The sequence below is a fragment of the Centruroides vittatus genome, unplaced genomic scaffold, assembly GCF_030686945.1.
Source record: "Centruroides vittatus isolate TY-2023 unplaced genomic scaffold, ASM3068694v2 contig_484, whole genome shotgun sequence".
Taxonomy (NCBI): Eukaryota; Metazoa; Arthropoda; class Arachnida; order Scorpiones; family Buthidae; genus Centruroides; species Centruroides vittatus.
The window spans coordinates 3,216,001-3,239,193 of NW_027122274.1; the positions used below are offsets into that span (position 1 = coordinate 3,216,001).

The 23,193-nt window shown below is 30.4% G+C and overlaps 1 protein-coding gene across 2 annotated transcripts in view; it reads left to right on the forward strand.

Annotated features, from left to right (window-relative positions):
• The window catches only part of Sbf (SET domain binding factor), a 139,992-nt gene extending 119,902 nt beyond the window's left edge, over window positions 1–20,090 (forward strand). For both annotated transcript variants that reach the window (XM_067273684.1, XM_067273685.1), the window contains exons 36-41: window positions 2,155–2,250; window positions 3,416–3,629; window positions 4,100–4,255; window positions 11,936–12,090; window positions 14,349–14,480; window positions 19,822–20,090. In XM_067273684.1, coding sequence (XP_067129785.1) covers window positions 2,155–2,250; window positions 3,416–3,629; window positions 4,100–4,255; window positions 11,936–12,090; window positions 14,349–14,480; window positions 19,822–19,914 — 846 coding nt within the window. In that variant the 3' untranslated portion in view covers window positions 19,915–20,090. The remainder of the gene's footprint in view (window positions 1–2,154; window positions 2,251–3,415; window positions 3,630–4,099; window positions 4,256–11,935; window positions 12,091–14,348; window positions 14,481–19,821) is intronic.
• Window positions 20,091–23,193: the final 3,103 nt, after the last annotated feature.

Here is a 23,193-nt window from a genome sequence, read left to right on the forward strand (position 1 = left end):
AATTTTATATATAATAATTTTTTAAAGAAAATCATTTTTAAGTATCAATAGAGAATATATAAAAATAAAGTAGCATAACAACAATAAAGAGTTATAGAAGTTAGATGTATTCAGTTTAAATAAGTTGTTTTAACTAAATTGTTTTATGCTTATGAATGGAAGTGAAAATATTTTGTTTTGAACATAATTTATTTCTCTGACTTTTGAGAGATTCTAAAGACTAGGCTTACACCAATTATAATGATCAACAGTACTCCTGGCTATATTGGTTAAATTTTCTCAAATAATAAGTATAGCAGTTGTTCCCATTTGGTGATTCAATGAACCCAAGGGAGTTCATGATAGTGATTAATGTTAAAAATTCTATAATATCATTAATTATTGATAAAGTGTGTTTGAAGAAACACATTTAAAAGTGTTATCTATATATATAAATGAGGATGTTTTGTTTGTTTGGTTTGTTTGCTATACACTTTTATTCCGAGGATACCTCTAATAACATCAGAGGTGCCATTTCAGTTCAGATACTTAGAGTTCCCAGTATGAGTAAGCTTTGCTATGCCAATCAACAAATCACAGGGACAAACATTGAAAGTTGTTGGCCTAGATTACAAGAATAATGTTTTTCTCGTGGTCAACTGTATGTAGGATGCTCTAGAGTAGGAACAGCTAACAATTTTTATGTATACTCTCTGTTTAGAAAACACGTAATGTTGTATATAAAGAAGTGTTATAAATTTTATTTTCAAATTCACTTTTGTTTGATACATGTTTTGTTTATTTCTCATATCACATTTTTGTTACTTACTGAATAATTTGAAAAAAATACTACTATACACATTTTAAATCTAAACATTCTGTTTCCTGTCCATAAGCAAAAATAATATCTGTTCAATTTGTATTCTTCATTGTTTTACAAATAACTTTCATGATAATTTATATCAGGGCAATGCTGGACTTATGTGCTAAATTTATAGTTCTAATATGTTATAAAATCAAAGTTCTTTCTAATATACCCATTATTCACTTTTAAATGCTGTAACAAATTGGTAATTATCTTTATAACTGGATGAAATTTTTCAAATCTGAAGAAAAAGAACAAAATTATTATAAGTATATTATTAAAAAATTTTGTGTTTAATATCATATGAATATACCTAAAGGGATACAAATATTGTTTTCAAAATGATTTGTGAAACAAAGAAAGGTTGAGTACAAGTAAACCATAGCATTGTATATATTTATATGAGTTATGTTTATCATTTTCATCATAATTATCTTCATTTCATTTTCTCTTGAAATTTTGCAACCATTGAGATATTGAAGGTTTAATCTCTAGGTGTAAAACAAATCATAATTTTTATTGTAAAAGTTTTGTATTGTTTCATGAGTCAGTCAAACTTAGTCTAGGATGAATACAGAATTCTGATATATCTTTATATAATATATTGTACAAAAATATACCAAAACATTTTTGGAGTATTTTCTTGATTGAATAAAAGCAAAAAGCATAGGAAACAAATTAAGAAAAACAAAAAATGACATAAATGTAGGCAAATAAAACTAGATTATTCTAATTTTTAATAATAAAATATTTAAACACTGTACAAAAAGTTGATAATTAAATTTAATTGCAAAAATTTCATAAATAATGATAGATACAAAACATGTGTAATATGTAAAAATTGTAAGAAATCATTTTAGAACAGAGTATTAAAATTTATTAATTCATATTATTTCTCAATTAAAAGCAGAAAAAATAAATGAATTTAAAAGAAAACAATCTCCAGCATTAATTAGAAGTAAATGACATTTTATTTATTTAAGTTATTAAACATATAAATTTCTGGAGATACTTCAGATCACATATAATGTGGCATAGTATTATTTATTCTTAATTATCATTACATTAAATTTAAATATTAAATCTATAACAAAATAAATATGAAACATTATAATTATATATGTCGTTTAATAGAAAATTATTTCTATGAAAAATATTATTGGATGATTCTAACATATGACTGATTTATTATTGATTAATAATAATTCAATTTGAAGTATAATTATAGCTTGAGTAAGCTATAATCATACGTCAATTATAAATCTTAACATCAGTTTATTAAACTTTCTTTTCTTATTTTATATTTCTAGAGTATACATAATCAAGAGACTGAATTGGGTCATTTACCACAAAAGTGGCAAGTATTGTGGGAAAAATTAGAGCTTCCTTGCACTGATCCACTACAAGTAAGTTGAATTTTTTCAAATATAACATAAAATAACAACTATTTTGATTTAAAATTTAATTTTTCAGCAATAGTTAATATTATATAATGAAATAAACATTAGTAATGAGCATAACAAAATTATTTTAAGATTTGAATGATGATGCCTATGCTTTTATCTTTAGAAATTCATATAAAATTATTAATACAAGAATAGGATTGTTGGGGGATTAATGATCAGTAATTTGAGGGATTTGATACAAATATCAATATATATAAAACATATTAATAATGCAAATTTTCAATTGTTTGATATTTGAAACAGTACATTATTCAAATTTTATATATCTTGTTATAATGATATTAAAAGTGTTTTTTCAAGTTTATTTTAATAGAAATATTATTCAAATTTAAAATTAATTAAACATTATAAATTTCTGCTGTTTCTAAAACAACACTTTATATAATTAACTGTGCTGAAAATAAAAAGTTGTAACATTTTAATAAATATTTTGGAATTAACTTTTTGGAAATCATGATTATCATTTATCCATTTATTGGATAAATGATTATTATTTCCAAAAAGTAAGTTTCTTTTATAAATATATAAAAATTTGGAATGGAATATGAATATTCAATTATCATTAAAAATATTTTAAAAATGTATTAGCAATAAATCATACCAAAGTAATTTTTAAATGTAAATCCACTTCAAAGAATTTATTCTAAAATTAGATTATTTTATTTTTTATCAAAAGCTCATCTTTATCATGCAATTATAATAACCAATGTCAGTTCATTAAGACACTGTATCATCTTGTGGTATTTTTTGGCTAACTATTAATTAATGATACTTAATTTGGTCTAAAGATAGGTAGTTAAATTGCTATCTTATACTAATATTAATTATTAAATAAATTTAGAATTAATGATTTGATTATTTATGTTATGTATGTATAGTATATAGCTAGTCTTGTCAGTAATAGAATAACTGATTTTAATTTAAATGAAATTTAGTATGAAATTAAAATCACTGCACTATAAACATATTTTGTCATCATATACTTACACTTTTAATACTTGTTTTTAAGAAAAGTTATAGTTTTTATGAATTATTTAAAATTGAGAAACTTTTTAAAACATTGTTCATATTTTTTTACATTAATGATGACAATAAACTTTTTCAGCGTCAAGTTTCTTTTACTACACAAATGATTCGATCTCATGGACGCTCAATTCATAAACGTTCTACTATAGAAATTTTGGTCAGAGGTAAAATGATAGGTGAAGGTACTCAGCCTCAAGTATATTCTCATCCTCATCGTTTTGAAAAATATAATTACACTACTCCAACGTATTGTGATTATTGTTCACACATTTTATGGGGCCTTGTAAAGACAGGTAAGATTAATGTTTAATTATATCATATTCTTGTCATATTTGACTTCTGCAAATGTATGTAAATGCTAAAAACTGAGTCTAAATTATCATCATTACATTAAAAATAATCTGAGACAAGTTGGGGCTTGAAAAACATTTTATAAAAATTTAATCTGGTAATGAAGTGAGTTTAATCTTCTTAAGACTAAATTGATATTTCATAATATTAACGAATTGGTTTTCTAAAACTTTTAGCATCTTATGCATGTCTGTTTAATGTCTTCAGCTAATATAAATATCGTTTTTGGGTTATCGAAATTTTTATACTTCTTGTATTAAAATAGTAATAAGTTTTTTTTTGTTAAAACATCATTTGAATTTTAGTTTACTAGTTCTAAGGATTTTTATAGTGCATAATATAATCATATTTTGTATTGTAAAGGCTTTATAAGTCAATAAAAAGTTTAAAAATCATAAATTCTTTCTTTTAGGTATGAGATGTATGGATTGTGGTTATAATTGCCATGAAAAATGTTTAGAAGCAGTTCCAAAGAATTGTACAAAATATAAATCTGTAATTGATTCTGGTGCTGTTACAAATGCAGTATCAAAAGGAGGAAGTGCCGAAAATTCTTCTGTTTCTTCGAGTGAGTATTACTATATTTATTTATTTATTTTACATATTATACTACAATAAGATCATGCATAGAACCTCCATTAGCATACACTCCATAGAAAATTGCTATAATAGAAATAAAATCTGCTCCATCATAAATTATGCATTTCATGTTGAAAGCATGTCATCACCAGCATGCAGTTCAGAAGATAGTATCTCAAACACTTAAAATGTTTTCCGTTTCACTTCTATTGGTAGTTAATTGTATAGGTAATTATAAAATAAGGAAAATGGGGGGGGGAAACAGAATACTGATAAAGACCTAAACATTTTAGATATTAGAAAGATTTGGGTGACACCAAAGCTTTTTCTAAGTGTTGAAAATACAAAATTACTACTAAAAACAAATCGTTTTTATTAGATCGCTTCATTTTATTTTAGTTATCTAATAAAAATAATGATGATGAAACAATACATCATATAAGATCTGGTAGCACCAGTAAATTGTTTACATAGGCATAATCATATAGAAAATATAATACACCAAGAGCTTGCACACAGATTATTAAAAACCCAGTCACCATACTATAAATATACAGTGGAACCTCGCTTAACGAGCATAATTTGTTCCAGGATCTTATTTGTAATGCAAAACACTCATTAAGCAAAACAGTTTTTCCCATGTAAATTAATGTAAAATATGATACTGTGTTCCATGCCAAAAAAATACTCAAATATTTTATGTATAATGTTTATTCAAAGAAAACTATACAATATACATTGTTAAGGAGCATCTTCATCTTTTCTTCTAGCATGGAATGAACCAACCTGGATTGCGAATTTGATTTACAGAAAACAAAAAAATCACAGATTATAGAAAGGTTGCAGCTGACGTTTTCATCATGAAAACGTGAACGTTGGACGTTCAGCACTGCCTTCCTGTAAGCCTAGAAGTTTGACAATGGCATTTGGAATGTCAGTGGAATCACGCTCGACGTTCCAAACGCCATTGTCAAACTTCTAGCTGAATGCGCATTCTGCTAGCTGAATTCTAGCTGAATTCAGCGCTGAATGTCCAATGTTCATGTTTTCATGATGAAAACGTCAGCCGCAACCTCTCTAACATGTCTGATATACACACCAAATGATATGCCAAATTCTTGGGCTATGTAAAGGCTATAATTAAATATTAGAAATTAATTAATTTGGCTAGAAGTAGGCAGTTATGCTGCCATCTTGTATTAAATTTAATAATTATAAATAATTCATTTTTAATTTAGACATTTTAAAAATTTAAGTTGGAATTGATCATTAAATTTAATACAAGATGACAGCATAACTGCCTATCTCTAGTCAAATTAATTAATTTCTAATATTTAATTATAACCTTTATATAACCCAAGAATTTGGCATATTGTTCGGCATGTTTATCATATAACGGCAATGGTTGTTGATGTTTATAGGTAATATGTGTGAACACAAGTTTGGAAAAATGTGTGATCACAAGCAACACTAAGATGCTAGCATAACGAGTACTAAACACAGACTGATGGAGCATACGCACAATCCAGGACTTCCCTTCTTCTGGTTACTCATTATGCAAAACATTGCTCGTTAAGCGAGGTTCCATTGTACTATATAATCAGTATTAGATAATGACACACACACGCACAATATATACTATGATAGAGCCATAATCACAGATAAAACAATTCATCACAATAGACTTGACATCACTTTTATTGACAAATGCAATACAATCACTTATATAATAGACATCTCCATTCCAAACACTCATAACATGAAAAAAGCTCACACTGAAAAAAATCAACAAGTACACTCCACTTGTCCAAAAGATAAGGCCAGTGGAAGATGGATAGGGTATTTATTGTGTCTATTGACCTCGCTTCCACTAGTGTCACACCAAACTACTACATAAAAGTCTAGAAACATTAAACCTTAATAAAAATATACATGGCACTACAGAAAGCTGCAATATTGAACACATGTCACATTGTTAGGAAGTTTCTAGATGTGGACACATACACCAACAACACAGAAGATTAATGTTTCACTTGTTTGGTTAAATATACCTTGAATTTAGTCTGGTGTAGAATTTGGCAGCTGAATGTGATATTTACAACATAATAATAATAATAATATACAAACTAAAAAAATTGGTAGTGATAAATTTTAATATTAACAATATCCAATGGCATGAGTTTCCAAATTAAAGCACTCAGTTATAACTCTCAGTCTTGCAAATTAAAGCTTTTGCTAAAGTCAATATGAGTGTGAGAAATTATGACTGATGGTTAAAATGATATTTTCTCACATACCTTCTTGAAAAAGATCTACAAGTTTAATTCTCCCTCATCTAGATGACTACATCTTTTCTACCTCCAGCTAAGTCAAGATAGTTGCAAATCAGAGACATATCACTACTGGTCACATCTGCATTTAACTTTGTTAGCTTATACTTTTCTATCAAATTGGAACATTATTTCTGTATTCTAAGAGACTTTGTACTATTTTACATCACAAATGCATACCAATCAGGGCTGTGGAGTTGGAGTCGGGGGAATTTCTGGACAGAGAAGTCAGAGTTGGGAAAAATATGTCGACTCCGACTCCAGCATTTTAAATTTAATTTTGTTTTTTATTTAAATGAAAGAAAAGTTATTTTATATTTAATAATTTTTAAAAATGTTTTTGTATTTTATTATATAGTAGAGCATCATTTATCCAAATCAATTGGGGACTGGGGTTGTTTGGATAACCGATTATGTACAAAAAAATATATTAACCTATCCGATGTTCAAATTTTTCTCTGCTGTGTGTCGCTTCATGTTAAATTTTCGTCGATTTTAAGCCTAATGAAAATTTTTATAATAATAATTGAGGCTATTGTATCTTTAAAAATTATTTCTTTATTTTGTACAAACAAAATAAATATATTGAAAAATATAAAAACAAAAAAATTTATACTTTAGAAGTTAAACTAATATCAAAAACGTTCGATTCAGCACGACACAGTCCGACTGAAAAGCTTTCAGTTGACCGGCTTTCGGATAAACGACGCTCTACTGTAATTCATTTATTTTAAATACAAAATGCAGCAATTTAATTTATTAAATATGTAGTTTTCTTTGTAGTATTTGTTTAGTAGTTAAATTATTTTGACTTAATTTAATTTGAATATTTTTGAATCATTTTTTATTATCCTTGCTCTAAATAAGTACTCTATTTTTCTGAATGAGTGAGACTAATTGATCAGAGTGTATATTTTTATTTTCTGAACATGGGGCTGAAATAATAGATCACACACTTTTTAGTTGGACTAACTTTTTTAGAAGCATGAAATTGAAGTACAAATGTTGTAGAATAAAGATATGTAGATGTGGAATTTTATCATCCCTCCTTCTCTCTTATTAAATATTTGTTAAAAATTAATTTTTTTATACAAATAAATAAATACACTCAAACCTGTTTTTGTGCGATGAAAAACACATAAAATAAAACACAAAAAAAAATCACACGAAACTTCGAGTAGCTATAAAAAATAGTTTTTGCAACACAATTAAAAAGTATTTTTTTTATGTGGTGAATAGGGACCGCATTAAAAAAGTCTCATGCAGAAAATAACTCAAAACCGTATGAAATAACTAGGAATTGCTTTTTTAACTCCTTGGGCCTTTTTCTGCAATCCCTAATGGGGGAAAAAAAATCTTGTAAGAATTTTAATTTTTATATTAATTAATTATTTTCACTTAAATACAAATCTAACATTTAAAAAGTTTGCTGGGAAATAATTCCCGTAAAATAAACACCCTCCCAAAAATTGGTTTTACAGAAAAACTATATAAAAAGTTAAAAATAATCGTTAAAACATGGTTTTATTTGATAAATATAGTTGCAGGAAGTGTTATTCTTTCATTTAACAAGGTGTGTAACTTCACACCTGCAGTCTACATTTAACACAATATTTCTGGTTTTTATGCTATTAAAATACAAGGGGACTGAAAAAAAAGGTATGAGAAAAAAATTTTACTGAATAAAAATTAAAAAACCTGCTGATGTCATAGAAAACATCCAATAGAGTTTTAAAAAATTTTACAGAAGTCAATTATGTTCCAATTTGATTGAAATTTTCATATACCGCACAAAACAAATCGCACAAAAAAAAGACTGCACAAAAACAGGTTTGAGTGTATTAATGTAAGTCAAATATTAAAAATACTAACTATAAAAGTATTTGGGTAAATGCCCAGGGCTCCTTTCAAAGTTCAGAGTAGGGTATCCCTATGAGTGTCTCTGCCCCCCATAAAATGACTTGGTTTTTAATTTTGCTGGAGTCGGAGTTGGCCTACTAAACTTATCAGGAGCCTGAGTCAAGTGCTTTTTACCAACTCCGCAGTCCTGATACCAATACTCCTTTAACATTTTAGGATGGACTGATTTAATTAATATCCTTACTCTTTTTCTCCTTAACAGTAAGACACAAGCTGAACAAAAGAATACCTATGGGAAGCTCAGTTTCAGTCTTGCTTTGTGAACTGATCATAAGGATAGTAGGTGTGCAGTGTTCTTAGACATGTGTAACATTGTTCCTATAGCATTATAGCAGACAATGTCCTGATCATCTAATAGTTTAATTTCAAATCATTTTTAAACTAATAAAAAAATTGTAATATTTCAAAATACTCAGTCTTTATAAAACATACAGGGAAGAAACGTATACATTATTTCATTATTCAAGAGGTGTAATGATACAATTAGGATACTTGATACAGAAGAGTACAATTATTATTTTATGAATGTTTGTTGCAGAAATAGAAATATTGTAAAAACATTCAGCATGTCTACATTAGAGTATAATCTTTTTAGATATCAAATTCTCCATAATTATAAATTGTAAAAATAATTAATTATAAATTATAAAAAACTGCATATATATAAATTTTATTTATTTATATTAATTAGCTTTTTTATTCATATATATAAATATGGGTTACGGGAATATTTCAACAGAATCTGAATGAGTCATAAAGAGTGGCACTTTAAAACTGACTGTAATCAATTGAATCATATAAACTCAGAAACTGTAACATAAATATTCATATAAAGTAAAAAAAGAGTGGTGTATTCAATCTCACCACTAATTCATATTTACACTTATACACACAAACATTATTTGTGTGCGTAGCTAATGAAAACCCTAAAAGAAAGAAAATCTAAAAATTGTCAATTGGCATTACTGGTAAATACTTTTAATTAATGAGTACTTTTGACAGTATACAATCATTGTCTTCAGGTAATAGGACAGATGAATACTTTTTTTTTTTTTTTTTTTTTTAACTCTTTCCGCCCTGTGGGCACTAAGAGGGCCTCTTTTAGTAGGCCCATTATGGGTTCGGCCAGGCCCACAATGGGGCGACCGGGTGGTGAGGGACGGGGCCCGACATATCCGAACGGACCACCCCCCGAAAAATTCCTGGGGATTATTCGACCCGTTCGGATTCGATCCCGGGTCCCCCAGAGCGGTAGGCTGCCACCTTTACCGCTCGGCCATCCGGCCCGCGACAGATGGATACTGTTGAAAGTACTCATTAATTAAATGTACTGTATTTAATCGCATATAAGACAAGGTTTTTATTCATTTTTCACTGCTTCAAAAACCTAGGTCATCCTATATGTGCATGCAAAGGATTCTTTGCATTTTTGCAATAATTTTTGTGAACCATGTATTTGCAATTTTTGCCAGGTGCGCACCCTCTAGTGTTTAAAAACAAAAGTATTTTATCTGGGTCATTTGAATCGTTTTTGTGTATTGTCAAGAGTAAAGATGAATAGCACTAGGAAAAGCAAAGCTTTTGAATTGAATTCCAAAATTATACAGAAGTCTGATATAAGTTTTAATCCATTCCCATGTGAAAACAGATGGTTATTCGGAAATCAGAATTTGGAGAAACTCATAAGTGTAATCAACAGAGAGTGGATTTGACTGTTAACAATTGGCATAAAAGGTTTCTGATTGTCCAGCCTTACACGAAGAAATTATGTTGTTGATTTCACAAGATTTTTCTTTAAAGTTTAAAATGCCAGTAATTTCTCCGGCTCAATGTGTGCATTTATGTGCATTTGATATTTTATTTGTGATTAAATGAAATAAAATTAGAATTGTATTAATAAATCAAATTTTCTTTATTTTGATCTTTAAAGTCACACCTTGTCCTATATGTGAGATCGTCTTATAAGTGAATAAATACGGTATTTACCAGAAACACCAATAGATGGTTTTTAGATTTTCTTTCTTTCATTTTTAATAAGTGGCATCTCTTGTTGTTTTTATTTCATTGATGAAAATCAGCTTGCAACATGTATTAGATAAGTTATAATATTGTATAGCTGTGTACATTGTCTAATGCCTATACAAAAGACACAAACATCAATAACATATATAAATATCATCAACTGGAGAAAGATACTTGAAATATTTGATGAGCAGTTAAATCTTAATTAACTGGAAATAAATCAGAATAAAACACATTTAGTTCCCTTTATAAGGAAGAAATTATACTGTCTTTTGGCATTAGATTTGTTTGTTTGATGAATTAAATACATGCAAGTACTTTCAACATTTCAAAATGTCTTTTGCAAGACAGTATAATTTTTTCTTATAATATATTTGGCATTGTAAGTGAGCTTATAAAGTTTTACAAAAAGTTTCCTTTGTGTTATTTCATTACAAAATCAATCTTTTTTTATTTAATTGAAATAACTAAATGCATTCATAATGTATAATGAAACAAAGTAGCAAAATGTTGAAATTTTGTTAATTGTATATGTTTATTATTATTAAGAATATTGTTTCTGTTCGTAAATGGTTACATTTACAACTATTTTCTACAGAACACAATATACAGTAAAGCGTCAAAAATCTGGACTAATTGGGTCTGGACCCATCTGGATTTTCAAATATATATGTAAATTAATTGGACTGCAATTTGAGAAAATTGTAGATCTATAAATTCCCACTGTCATTTGTCTGTCCATCTTAATGAAGATTTTACTCATTATTAGCACAATTTTTTTTATAAAATTCATCCCTACCTTCAAAATTAAGATTTTTGTGATTTTATAATAATTAAAAATATAAAAATTGTTTATAACAAAGATGTCATAACAGCTGAGAAAATTATACATCTCATTGTTGGATTTCTTTTTATATGTTAATAATAGGCAGAGTCTTATTCTATGTTACTGTAAATTTGAATAAATTGCTCCAATAGTTGCTTAGTGCTATAATAGCAATAGTGCTGATTTGTGTCGGATTTTCACTTTCATGCTTATTTTTTGCATGGGAATTTAAATATGTATTGAATCAATTTTTAGTTATTAAAAATGAACAAAATTTATATATCTTACATTAGTGGAGAGTATTGAAATATATATATTATAATTTCTTGAAACAGAAGTTTTTTAATCTAAAGAGCATATACTGTAGTTGTATTGTTCATCTTTAATTTGTTGACTTTATTTTCATGTGTTTGTATATTTACATATCTATTTAGCTGTTAAACCTAATAGACTTTTATGTACAAAAAAGCATACTTTAAATATATGTTTGTTCCTTTACATCATATTCTTCATTTATTGATAAGTATTTCAGTTTTTATTGATAATACAATTTTTATAATATGAATTTCAGGTGTTACAACTATGCAAACAAGCAGTCAGTACTATGATCAGTTTTCATCAAATGTAGCAGAAAACAGAACACATGAAGGTTATTTATATAAAAGAGGTGCACTTCTAAAAGGATGGAAGCAACGCTGGTTTGTTTTGGATTCAATTAAACATCAGGTTAGTAACTAGTTTAAAATTCATATCTATATAAGTAGTTGATTAAATACTTAAAATCCTCCACTCAGGAGAATTTTCTGTTCAAAATAATAAATGAGGATACTATTGAAGGACCAACAACAAAATTTTAAATACATAATTTTGGTTTAAGGTCTTTTAAAATATAATTTTAGGAACAAGCAAATTTTTTTAGTGTAAGTTTATTTTGAATATATATTTATATGTATTTTATGACTTTTTCACTTTTTGAATATATATTATTTATATTTTTATTTATTAAATGTAAATAATGCTGGCCATGTTCCTTTTAATTTTTTTTACGTATATTTATATGTTTTTGACATATTCCTCTGTACTTCATACAAAGAAATTATCATGAGTAAGATGTTAAGTTTTATGTCCTTCTGTATTAAAGAAGCCATATATTATAATTTAATTTTTCATCTTCACAGTTGCATTTTTGTCATTGATTTGGATATACAGCTCAATGGTAATGAGCTTTTAGAAAATTAAAAAAGCTTATTTTGAAAAGCAATAAACTTTAAGAAAATTTATATTATTAAAATAAATACATTCAAAGTAAATATGAAACTATATAATAGAATTTCTCAACTATCATATTTTTCACACTGTAATATTGTTGCTGTTTATTGGTTCTTGTATGTGAACATCTCTTTAATCCAAAACTATATTCGGTAGACTATCTCACAGCATTATGGTTAGAAACATCTTTATTTTTTAAAAAATTGGTGTGAGATAGTCTACCAAACATAGTTTTGGATTAAAGAGACGTTCACATACAAGTATCATATATTTTTTATCATTATGTTCTTTCAAGGAATGCAACAGTCATTGTTTTAATGGAGATATAATGTTTTAAGGTATAATTGAAGATAGATTTAATCTGATGATTATTCTCTAGTACAGTACAAGAGATATAATATACAATAAAATGACCATTTATTTATTGTTATAATTGTCTTGTTTACAGTTCTATTTATAGAACTTCATAAAAAAAAATCTTTAAATTTTCATTGTATTAATATAAATAATAATATTGGGTTGTTTGGAAATAATTTCGTTTTTTACCACCAGAGAGATTAGTTGTATTTTTACCCACCAATTTCATTCTAGATTGTATTGTCATTATATATTTTTGACACCTAACATTTCAAGGCTTATTTGTAAAAAATTTTGTTTGATTCTTTGTAATTTTTTTTTTTTTTTTTTTTTTTGGTGTGTCCCCCATCAAGTATGGAAAATCAAAAGCAGTGTTTTCGGCATATTTTGCTTTTTTATTACTGAAAAGATAGAATTCTGTTCAAGCAAGAAAAAATTGTGTGACTTGTATGGAGATGTGTTGACAGAACGACAATGCCAAAACTGGTTTGCAAAATTTCAATATTGAAGATGCACCATGTCCTGGAAGGCCAGTTGAAGCTGATGAAGACAAAATAAAGGTATTGATTGAAGCAAACTGCTGAATAACAACATGAGAAATCGCTAACAGGTTAAATTTGTTGAATTCAACCATTTATGATCACTTGAAATGATCATGGAGTAGAAGAGATGAGCTGGCTCAAAGCACTTTGAAAGTTGATATTCATCAGAAAAAAGTGATGCTCTCCATTTGGTGGGATTTTAAGGGAATTGTTTTGTTTTTGAGCTTCTACCAGGAAATTCCACAATTGATTTGCAAGTCTACTGTCGTCAACTGGACAAATTGAGCGATATCATCAAACAGAAAAGGCCAGAATTGATCAACAGAAAAGGTGTAGTGTTTCACCATGATAATGCCAGATTTGATAACTTATCAGAAACTGTTACAGCTTGGATGGGATGTGCTACCACATCCACCAGATCTGGCACCTTGGACTATTGTTTCAGTCTTTTCATAATTTTTTAAATGGTAAAACATTTATTTCAAATGAGGATGTCAAAAATCACTTGAATTAGTTTTTTGTAAGCAAAGATCAAAACTTTTATGAACGTGGAATCACTACCAGAAAGATGGCAACAGGTATTGGACTGAAATGGTCAATATATAATTCAATAAAATATTTATATATTATAAGAAAATTGATTACTTTCTGAACAACCCAATATTTAATCAGTCCCTCCAAGAAGTTCTTTTAAAAATTAATTTCTTGTAATTTTAGAATTATCTAAAATTATGTGGGAGGTATTCAAGATAAATCAATAAAACATAATAAAAATTTAATATAAATTTTAAAATTTGTTTTTATATATTTACATAGTTGCGGTATTACGATGCCATGGAAGACTCTCATTGTAAAGGTTATATTGATTTGGCAGAAGTCATATCTGTAAGTCCAACAATGTCTGTGCAAGGAGCTCCAAAGAAAACTGAAGAGAAATCATTTTTTGATGTAAGTAAAATTGAGTTAAAATTTAATGTAGCCATTTATATATATAATATAAAGTGTTTAACAAGTTCTAGGAATGAATAAAATAAAATCAAAATGTATTCGAATATAAAGAAAAATAAAATCTTTACTCCAATGATATAGTTCTAAATAAATGTGATTGTGGAGAATAGCAGTCATTAGAACTCATACAAGATAAATCAGAAATATTTGAAAATTCTGAAACAGTTTTCTCCAACAATTTTTCCAATTGAAGAAATAATTAGAAAGTGGTATATTGAAGTTCAGGCAATTATTTTGGAAACTATTAAATTTCTTTGTCTAACACACTGATCTTTTTGAACATATAATATAAAATAGTAATGAATGAAAATGAATTTTTTTACAGAAATATTTCTTTTAGTTACAAAACTATAGTATGCACAGTGAGAGTAGACATGAGGCAGCCTGAGATGGAAGGATCTAAATCAGATAAAAGAGATTTCCATCCCTGTTTTCTGATATAGACTTGTGGGAGTTGGCATGTGGATCTTATCACTTTCAGCTGTTTTGGTTTTTATATTTTTAAAATGTCTTTGTACTACCTTTGTCATAAATAATTTTATTGTTTTATTTTTTTATACCAATTTTATTACTGTGATCCATGTGTCACCTTCCATCCCTTTTATCTGACATAAGTTAGACATAGATCTTTCCACTCAAGCTATTCCATTGTTTCACTGCATGAATTATAGTTAGTTTTAAATATTCCTTATTGCTTAAGAGTATGCACTAATAGCAATCACAAATAAAACCTCCTGTGCCTTCATAGTCTGAACACTGCTCATGCCACCACTATGCACATTGTCCACATTGCATCCAGTCATTATCAAAAGATTCTTTGCAGCCAGGAAAGAAAAAGCCTTCATCATTAGGCCTATCAAGTTGCAAAGTGGAAGCATACTGGTCATTTTTCACGAATCCAAGTTTTTTTTGCACCCACTCTATTTTTACCTTTTCATCTTAGAGCAGAAGGATAAGGTTTTCTTATCCTTCTAAGATGTTCCTCTCTGACTTGAGTACTGTCCATCTCTGCTATGAGTACTCTTACCCTCTGAAACAAAATTCCATGAACTTGCCAATAGAGTGCAACTCCAGACAGACGCCGACACGAAAACTACTGCTTACTTTAGCTTCAACTCCTATCTTTATTCCTTCTAACACTTTACTTTCACAACCCAGCCAACAAAACTGTAAAAGCTTGTGACCTGAGTTGGCAAAGTTACTTCCGGAAACAAAAAAAAAAAAAAATGTTTACTAAGCTATCAATGCCCTGGTGACTCACAGACCAAGAAAAGTTGGCTCCGACATTTTGCCATCAACAGTAAAATGTGTGCACAGGAAACTCTTCAGTCATTCTTGCCAAATTTGAGAAACATGCAATGTGTACTCTTAACCGCCTCTTCCCTATATGGCAATTTCATATAAATGTATTATTTTTTAATAGATATATTAAAATAGACAGGGTCTGTACAGACCTGGAAAGTTTGGGGTAAAGATTTTTAGCAGAAACAGTCAGGGAAAGTTATAGAATGGCATCAAATGTCAGGGAATCCACAAATACATGGAATCCACAAATACATGGAATCCAACTATCACTCTAGCACCTTTTTGATCTGAATACATCTTTAAATTTGGTTCAGTATAAAGGAGATCTACGAAAACCTGAGCGACCAAAAGAATGGCAAGATTTGTCGTGCTTCTATCTCCTAAATTATAAATGATGATCTAATGATTAAAATTTTTCTCAATAGAGGATTTATGTTCATATTTAAAATGATTGGTAGTGGGAGTGTGCAGCTGTGAGTGGGGTTTGCGGCTGCATGTAAACACTGAAAATGGCACCGCCACACAACATTTTGGCAGTGTATAATTTTGGATTGCAAAAAGACAGGATGTTGAAATTTGTGTTAATTTGTACAGAATGACAGGATCTGCAATATTACTTAGTAATAATAGCCGATAAAATAGAATTTGTAAAGTTATAAGCTGATAAGTGTGCGAGTCGAAGAAATATCAAAGGAAATATGAACAAAAATGTAGGAAACATATATCATCGGAAAGAAAAATTTAAAAGGAATCAGAAAAGCCTAAAATGACTAAGGGTATGTCCTATGTGGCAGCGACCACAAGTGGGAAGAATCTTTGTATGTACCTCCAACTCATGAGCAACTTCTGTCCAGAGTGAGTTGGTTGGCTAGTGTTTTTTGGCACAAGGGCCACATAGGCCAAGCTGTGCTGTGTCCAGAGTGGGACACATGTTGTTTAAAAAATAGTGGCAAGACAACTTTGTGGAATGCTTGCTGTGGAAAATATGACAAACATTTAAACATTAAATTTGAGAGGTAAATGTTATCACTAACTAGATACACAACAAATATAAAGAATGTTCATAGAATAAGTTTAATTAAAGAAATTTTTATTTTTAAAATATTGCATTTACAAAATCAGAAATTATTAAAATTATGTAAAAATTATTAAAATATATACAACATGTATACACAATTTATTTGTCTTTCTACTTTTATTTATCTACAAAATCAGCCATTTTCTTCTTTGGAAGTGCAAGCAGTGGAAGCGGGGATCAAACTTGCTCCCTACACACATGTGTAGAAGAATCACCTGGTGGTTGCTGCACACTAAACGCAGTTATGCCAGACACACATTTTCCAGAGCGAGTTTGTGGGTGTGAACACACTTGGAAGTGTGGTCACTGGACACTATCATATAGGATGTACCCTAATGCCAAACAATGCAGATTATATAGTGTGTAAGAAAACCGAGCGCGGCAACTTTGATGCGAATACTTTGAGTCTGCTGTCACTTGAACTGATAAATATTGACTTGGAATGAATAGACTTGATAGTTATCACAACTATCAAGTCTATTCATTTACATCTTATCCTTCCTCTAATAACACAAAGCCTTTCTAATAACACAAATTCATGCCTTCAACGATTGCAATTGTGTCCTGTACGCAATCCTCCCAATTTTTTTCACCTGCAAATATCTGGTTAATTAAAGTTGGGTTTTCAAAAACACCATAGACAGTGACCTGCTTTTCTGCCAAAACTCTACCGCTTTCATTATGAGTTTCAGGGAAGACTGGGAAGAAATGCAATAACCTTGAATGGGTCCATGCTGGATCAAAAATAGCATGCAATAAGTGATTTCTCCCTCTTGCGAGTGTGTGATTTATTCTGCTTAAATTATTTTAAATTTCCCGCCACCTCGCTTTAAGAAAATTTGATTTTACGACATGACAATACAATACGATACAAGTAAAGAATAAGGAAGCCATACCTTGGGCTTAGCCTTTGAAGTGAAGGATTGAAGGGAAGAGAGAGAGGAAGTAAGAGGAAAGGTAGATAGGAAAGTGGGATTTGTGTCACCTGAGCAGGCAACCAGGGTCCGTTACTTGCCCAAAGAAACTTTACATACACATTGTGGGTCACAGCCCAGCTGAATACAGATATTAAGTTGCTCAAAGGAAAGGCAGTGGTTTGACAAAAAAAAAAAAAAAACACTTGTCTGTGACAAAACAGGACAGAAAGAAGTGATGGAATGGAAACACAACACAACACGTGACAAAACAACAGGGTTGATGCGTAACAAATTTATAATCTTTTTTCCCCTTCCTTAATTTTCTTCCATAGACTCGCGACATATAGTGTGTTGAGTGGAGCGAGAACCAAAACACGAATGCGAAACAAAATAGGTGCAACGCACAATAACAGGTACCAAAACTCAACAGAGAATGAATGCGGGAGACAAACAAAAGTGGGCTTTATGCTGGAAGTCTTCGCATGAAGAAACAGCATCAAGTAGGTGGAGGTTGGCTAGTGGGCAGTTGAAGGCCAACTATAGGTGAAGTCCGGGAGGGTGACTACTGACTCTTTAATGAAGGCAGAGGAGGTCACAAAGGTGTTCTTGGTGTTGAAGAAGTCCGGGCAGTTGCAGGGCTAGTGGTAGCCCTCAGTGTACATTGCATTGGCCAGGAACGTCTGTTGATTTTTGTACTTTGGGCACAGGAAGAAGAAGATGACATGGAGGGGGGTCTCAATGTCCAAAGTGCAGTCGCACAACCCATCGCCTTTGAGATGGAACCTGTGTAGGTAGCCTTTGAAATTCTCATGCCCTGTGACAAATTGAGTTGAGTGATAGTTTGGGATGTAGAAGTCCATTTTCCTTCCAGATTGGAGATTTGGAAGGAAGCCATAAGTGGTCCTACCAGTTAGTTTAGAATCCCACCTTTTTTGCCATTGTTGAAAATGTGGACTTGAAGTCTGTTCCTGATCCAGCTAGTTGGTATAGCACCGAATGTACTTTGTAGGTTAAACTTTACAACATGACATGAGTCTTTTTCTTATTTAAATATTTATGAATTAATGTAAATAGAATCATGAAATTTTTTATATGACATAGCTAATTACATAATTGGTTTTAGTTTTTCGTTCTTTGTTAAGTGAATAACATGTTTTTAATAAAAAATTTATATAATTGTGTGCAAATGGGTTTAAATAGAATTGGTTGAATATTACATAATGGAAAGGGGAAATGCAGAGACCTTAATAGTCAGGGAATAATGTCATAATTGGTCAGGGTATCACAGATGGAATTACCTGTATGGATCCTGAATAGAGTGAAATTTTAGGAAGTAAACCACATGTCTAAATTATATAAATTATCCATTTTATTCAATTTGGGATTTTTCTACAAACTATTGGGTTCTAAAAAGTAGAATTATAATGAATTATCTTTACTTACCTTGGATAGAACATACATTGTTGCAGTTTTAAGTGTATAAGAAGTTGATTAGCACTGCACATTTAAGATATCAAGTTCTTGTAATATTAAGAATTATATTCTCTCTGAAATAGAATTTGTTTTAAATTATCTTTCAAGTATTGTAATCATTATATTTTGAGAAAAAATGTTAATAATAACTGAAGGCTTAGAGCCAGAACTAGCCATCATGTTAGTAAATTCCATCTTTCATGTTAAATTTAAATTTGTTTTTGTAAGATTTTCATTTTTGTATTTTTAAAAAACTTAATTTATGAAAAAGTCTTTAAAAAATGAATCCATCATTAATTAAGAAAGTGTATTGAAAAATATCATTTTTTCCCCCCCAAATTTCGTATCTTTAGTAACTAATTCATGTCAAATAATAATCTGCAATTACATCATAGAATCCTGATAAATTTTAAAATGTACAGTTATTGATAAACTTTTTGATTTCAGCAAATTTGAAATCATGGAATTAAATAACTAATAAAAATTAATTTATTTTTATTTTTTATAGTTGCGCACAATCAGGAGAATATACAACTTCATGGCGGCAGACTCTCAAACTGCTCAAGAGTGGATCGAGAAAATTCAAGCTTGTCTTCAGTAATGATAATGTATATTCTTCAAGAACTGCCATATATTCTCCCTGGGGAGACTGTAAAGTTGTGTATAGTCCTTTGTTATTGTCATCCGGCTTTTATGGAAATATTTCTGTATATATATATATATATATTATGTCTGCATGTTTAGAAGAAAAATAAAGTTTGCAGATTTTATATTTAATTTTTCAGACTGTAGATTTCATACATATAAATTGTTCTAAAGTCATAATAATGCACATGTGCATGTGTATTTGCAATGTACTTTCCACTACATATACTCAGTAATTTTTACTACTTAAACAAGCATTGTTTCAATAATAAATAATAATAATAACTCTTTCGTGGTCACCACCTGCTTGTGATGTGATAATTTTACTGATCCTTAGAGCAATGCAGACTGAAGCACAAGCTTCTGGTAGGGACACCCATGCCAGTAAGGTCTACTGGGAGAAATGAAGTTAAGGGTGACCACTCCCACATTCTGTGGAGATATTTATCATGGTAGTAATCTGGTCTAAGTGTGATACTGGTTTGAATGTAGCCCAGGTTAACAAGTTTTGTGTACTTGGGTTAGGCAGAGGCTTATGTTTGAAAAATAGACCAAAGTCTCCCTTGGTTACCAGTGGCGAAAGCAGTACCAGTCTAAGCATGGCTACTGCAATGCCCTAGGCCAGGGATGGTGAACCTATGGCACGCGTGCCCAAAGTGGCACATAAGAAAAGTCATCTGGCACGTAATGTATCATATGATTTCTGTCTTTTTCAATCATCTTTTCTGTTTATCACCTGATCATCTTTTTTTCAATCAGACTTTTTACATTTATTTGTAAGCATATTCGTTTAATTTCTTTAAATATCATTATTCGAAGTCTATGACATTGGCACGCATTAACATCTTTAAAGCTAAGTATGCTTACGATATGGCACGCAGACTCAAAAAGGTTTGCCATCCCTGCCCTAGGCAGTTGTGAGGAACCAACCTAGTCTTGGTATTTCTGTGGCAATGCATCCACAGACCACAAAGGCTGGAAAACCATACCAACGGATGAAATGGACAATGGAAATGAATGAGTTTATCATCCACATTTACTACACCATCACAAGACTCCAAACAAACATGACAACATATAGATTCATACAACTATACCATAGATTCACACAATATCCTCATCTCACTGTCACCAAACAAAGGGTTGTTGATCAAAAAAGAACAATTATACACAATAACCTTATCTCACAAACAACAGGTTGCTGATCAAATACATCAACGGACAAGAACATTTGACATTAATGAAGATCACATAACCTGTCAGGATAATCCAACAACAAGCACTGACTATAACACACATACATCAACTACCACTAATGATACTACAGACACTTCCTCATCCACCACTGATAACATAGACATAGATTTAGTTAATATGCTCTCACTTATATTTCAGGAAACACTCACTAAATATACAGGGACAGATCCTATACAAAGACCACAGATACCAAAAATCAACATGTCAAAGGTAGAAGGAAACAAACTAAATTATGTAAACACTCACTTACTACCACACTACATTCATTCAATTTCTACACTCGCAGACATTCATACATTAGTTTATGCTGGGGCAGTCACAGTAGTGACACACCATGGACTGAAAATACAATCGTAGACAGATACACACAAAACACAGTTCTACCACAAGCCTGCCTGGAAGAGAAGAATAGAAACACAAATAAATGACATTAGATAGCAATTAGGCAGGCTGACACAATACACTAAAAACAACATAACATCCAAATTATAGAAACAACAACATTTTCAAGAAAATCAAAACACAAAACATTAACATCACAACACACACATTACAGAGTACATTGATACACTAAAACAAAAAGTTGCGGCCAAAGCATGTACACTCAAACGATACAAAACACGTTTGCTAATTTCTTACTCAGGGCATTACCTACATGAAACCTAAAAATACCACAGACCCCACAATACAGAGCAATTACATGTCTTCCAACACTAAAAATTATTGACATCCTGCATTGCGAACAAAATATATAAACATATTGAAGAACACAACATTCTTAAGTACAACAAACAGGTTGCCAGAGAAATCACAGGAGATGCAAAGAACAGTCATTCATAGATTCAGTCATTCTACGGCAAGCACACAAACAACATAGAAACGTACACATGGCTTATATAGACTATAGAAAAACATTTTGACAGTGTTCTACACAGTTGGCTGCTACATATTCTACACATGTACAAAATACATCCATCACTCATTGCATTTTTTCAAAACACTATGCAGCATTGGAGAACAACAGTACATCTCAGGATTCATAAAACTTCCATACAAACAAACCAAATATTCATTAGGCGAGGAATTTTTCAAGAAGATTCCTTGAGTCCTCTCTGGTTCTGCTTAGCCCTGAACCCATTATCCAACATGTTAAACAACATGCAATTTGGTTACAATATCAGACATAAAAAAACAACACAGTTTACACTGTCACATCTCATGTACATGGACGACATAAAACTTTATGCATCCACACAAACAACTTCATCAACTCCTACAAATCACAATTGGCCTAGACAAATGCAAAACACTTCACATAGAAAAAGGAATCCTGAATTCAGAAAGAAGATTTTGCATTTGGAGACGTTATTTGAATCCATAGAAGAGGGCAAGTTCTACAAGTATTTAGGATTCCAACAGGCCAAACTAACAGAACATCACAAATAAAGCAAAGATTAATTAAAGAATACCAAAGTAGGTTAAATGCTATTCTCAGAACAGAGTTAAATGCAAAACACAGTTATAGCAATAAACACACACGTGTGAGAATCGGGGGTTAAGAATCAAGGCTTAACCCGTTATCCGACAACGGAGAGGTGAGTCCCGCTCACGTGGTCAGTGGATGGCAGTTTAGGATGGCAAAAATCGAGTGGGAGGTCGCGGATAAGTCGATGAGGCGTCGGCGAGTAATCACGAGTAATCACTCTCGCATAATTAATCAAATAAATTTAATAACAACATTAACTAAGTGGTTACATAAACGAGTGATACAAGGCAAAACGTTGGAAGAGAGGCGTCGGCGTCCGCGACATTCCAGAGATCTAATCCCCTTTTTCTTTTTCCGACTATATGAAGTTAACTCGCGGTCAATTGAGGGGGGGAGAGAGAGGTCTTAAGTAACTAAAGCTAAATTTACCTCGTCGCTTGTCTTCGCTCGGGACGTTGGTTGGACGGAGTAGATGGGGTTGACCAGTTCTTG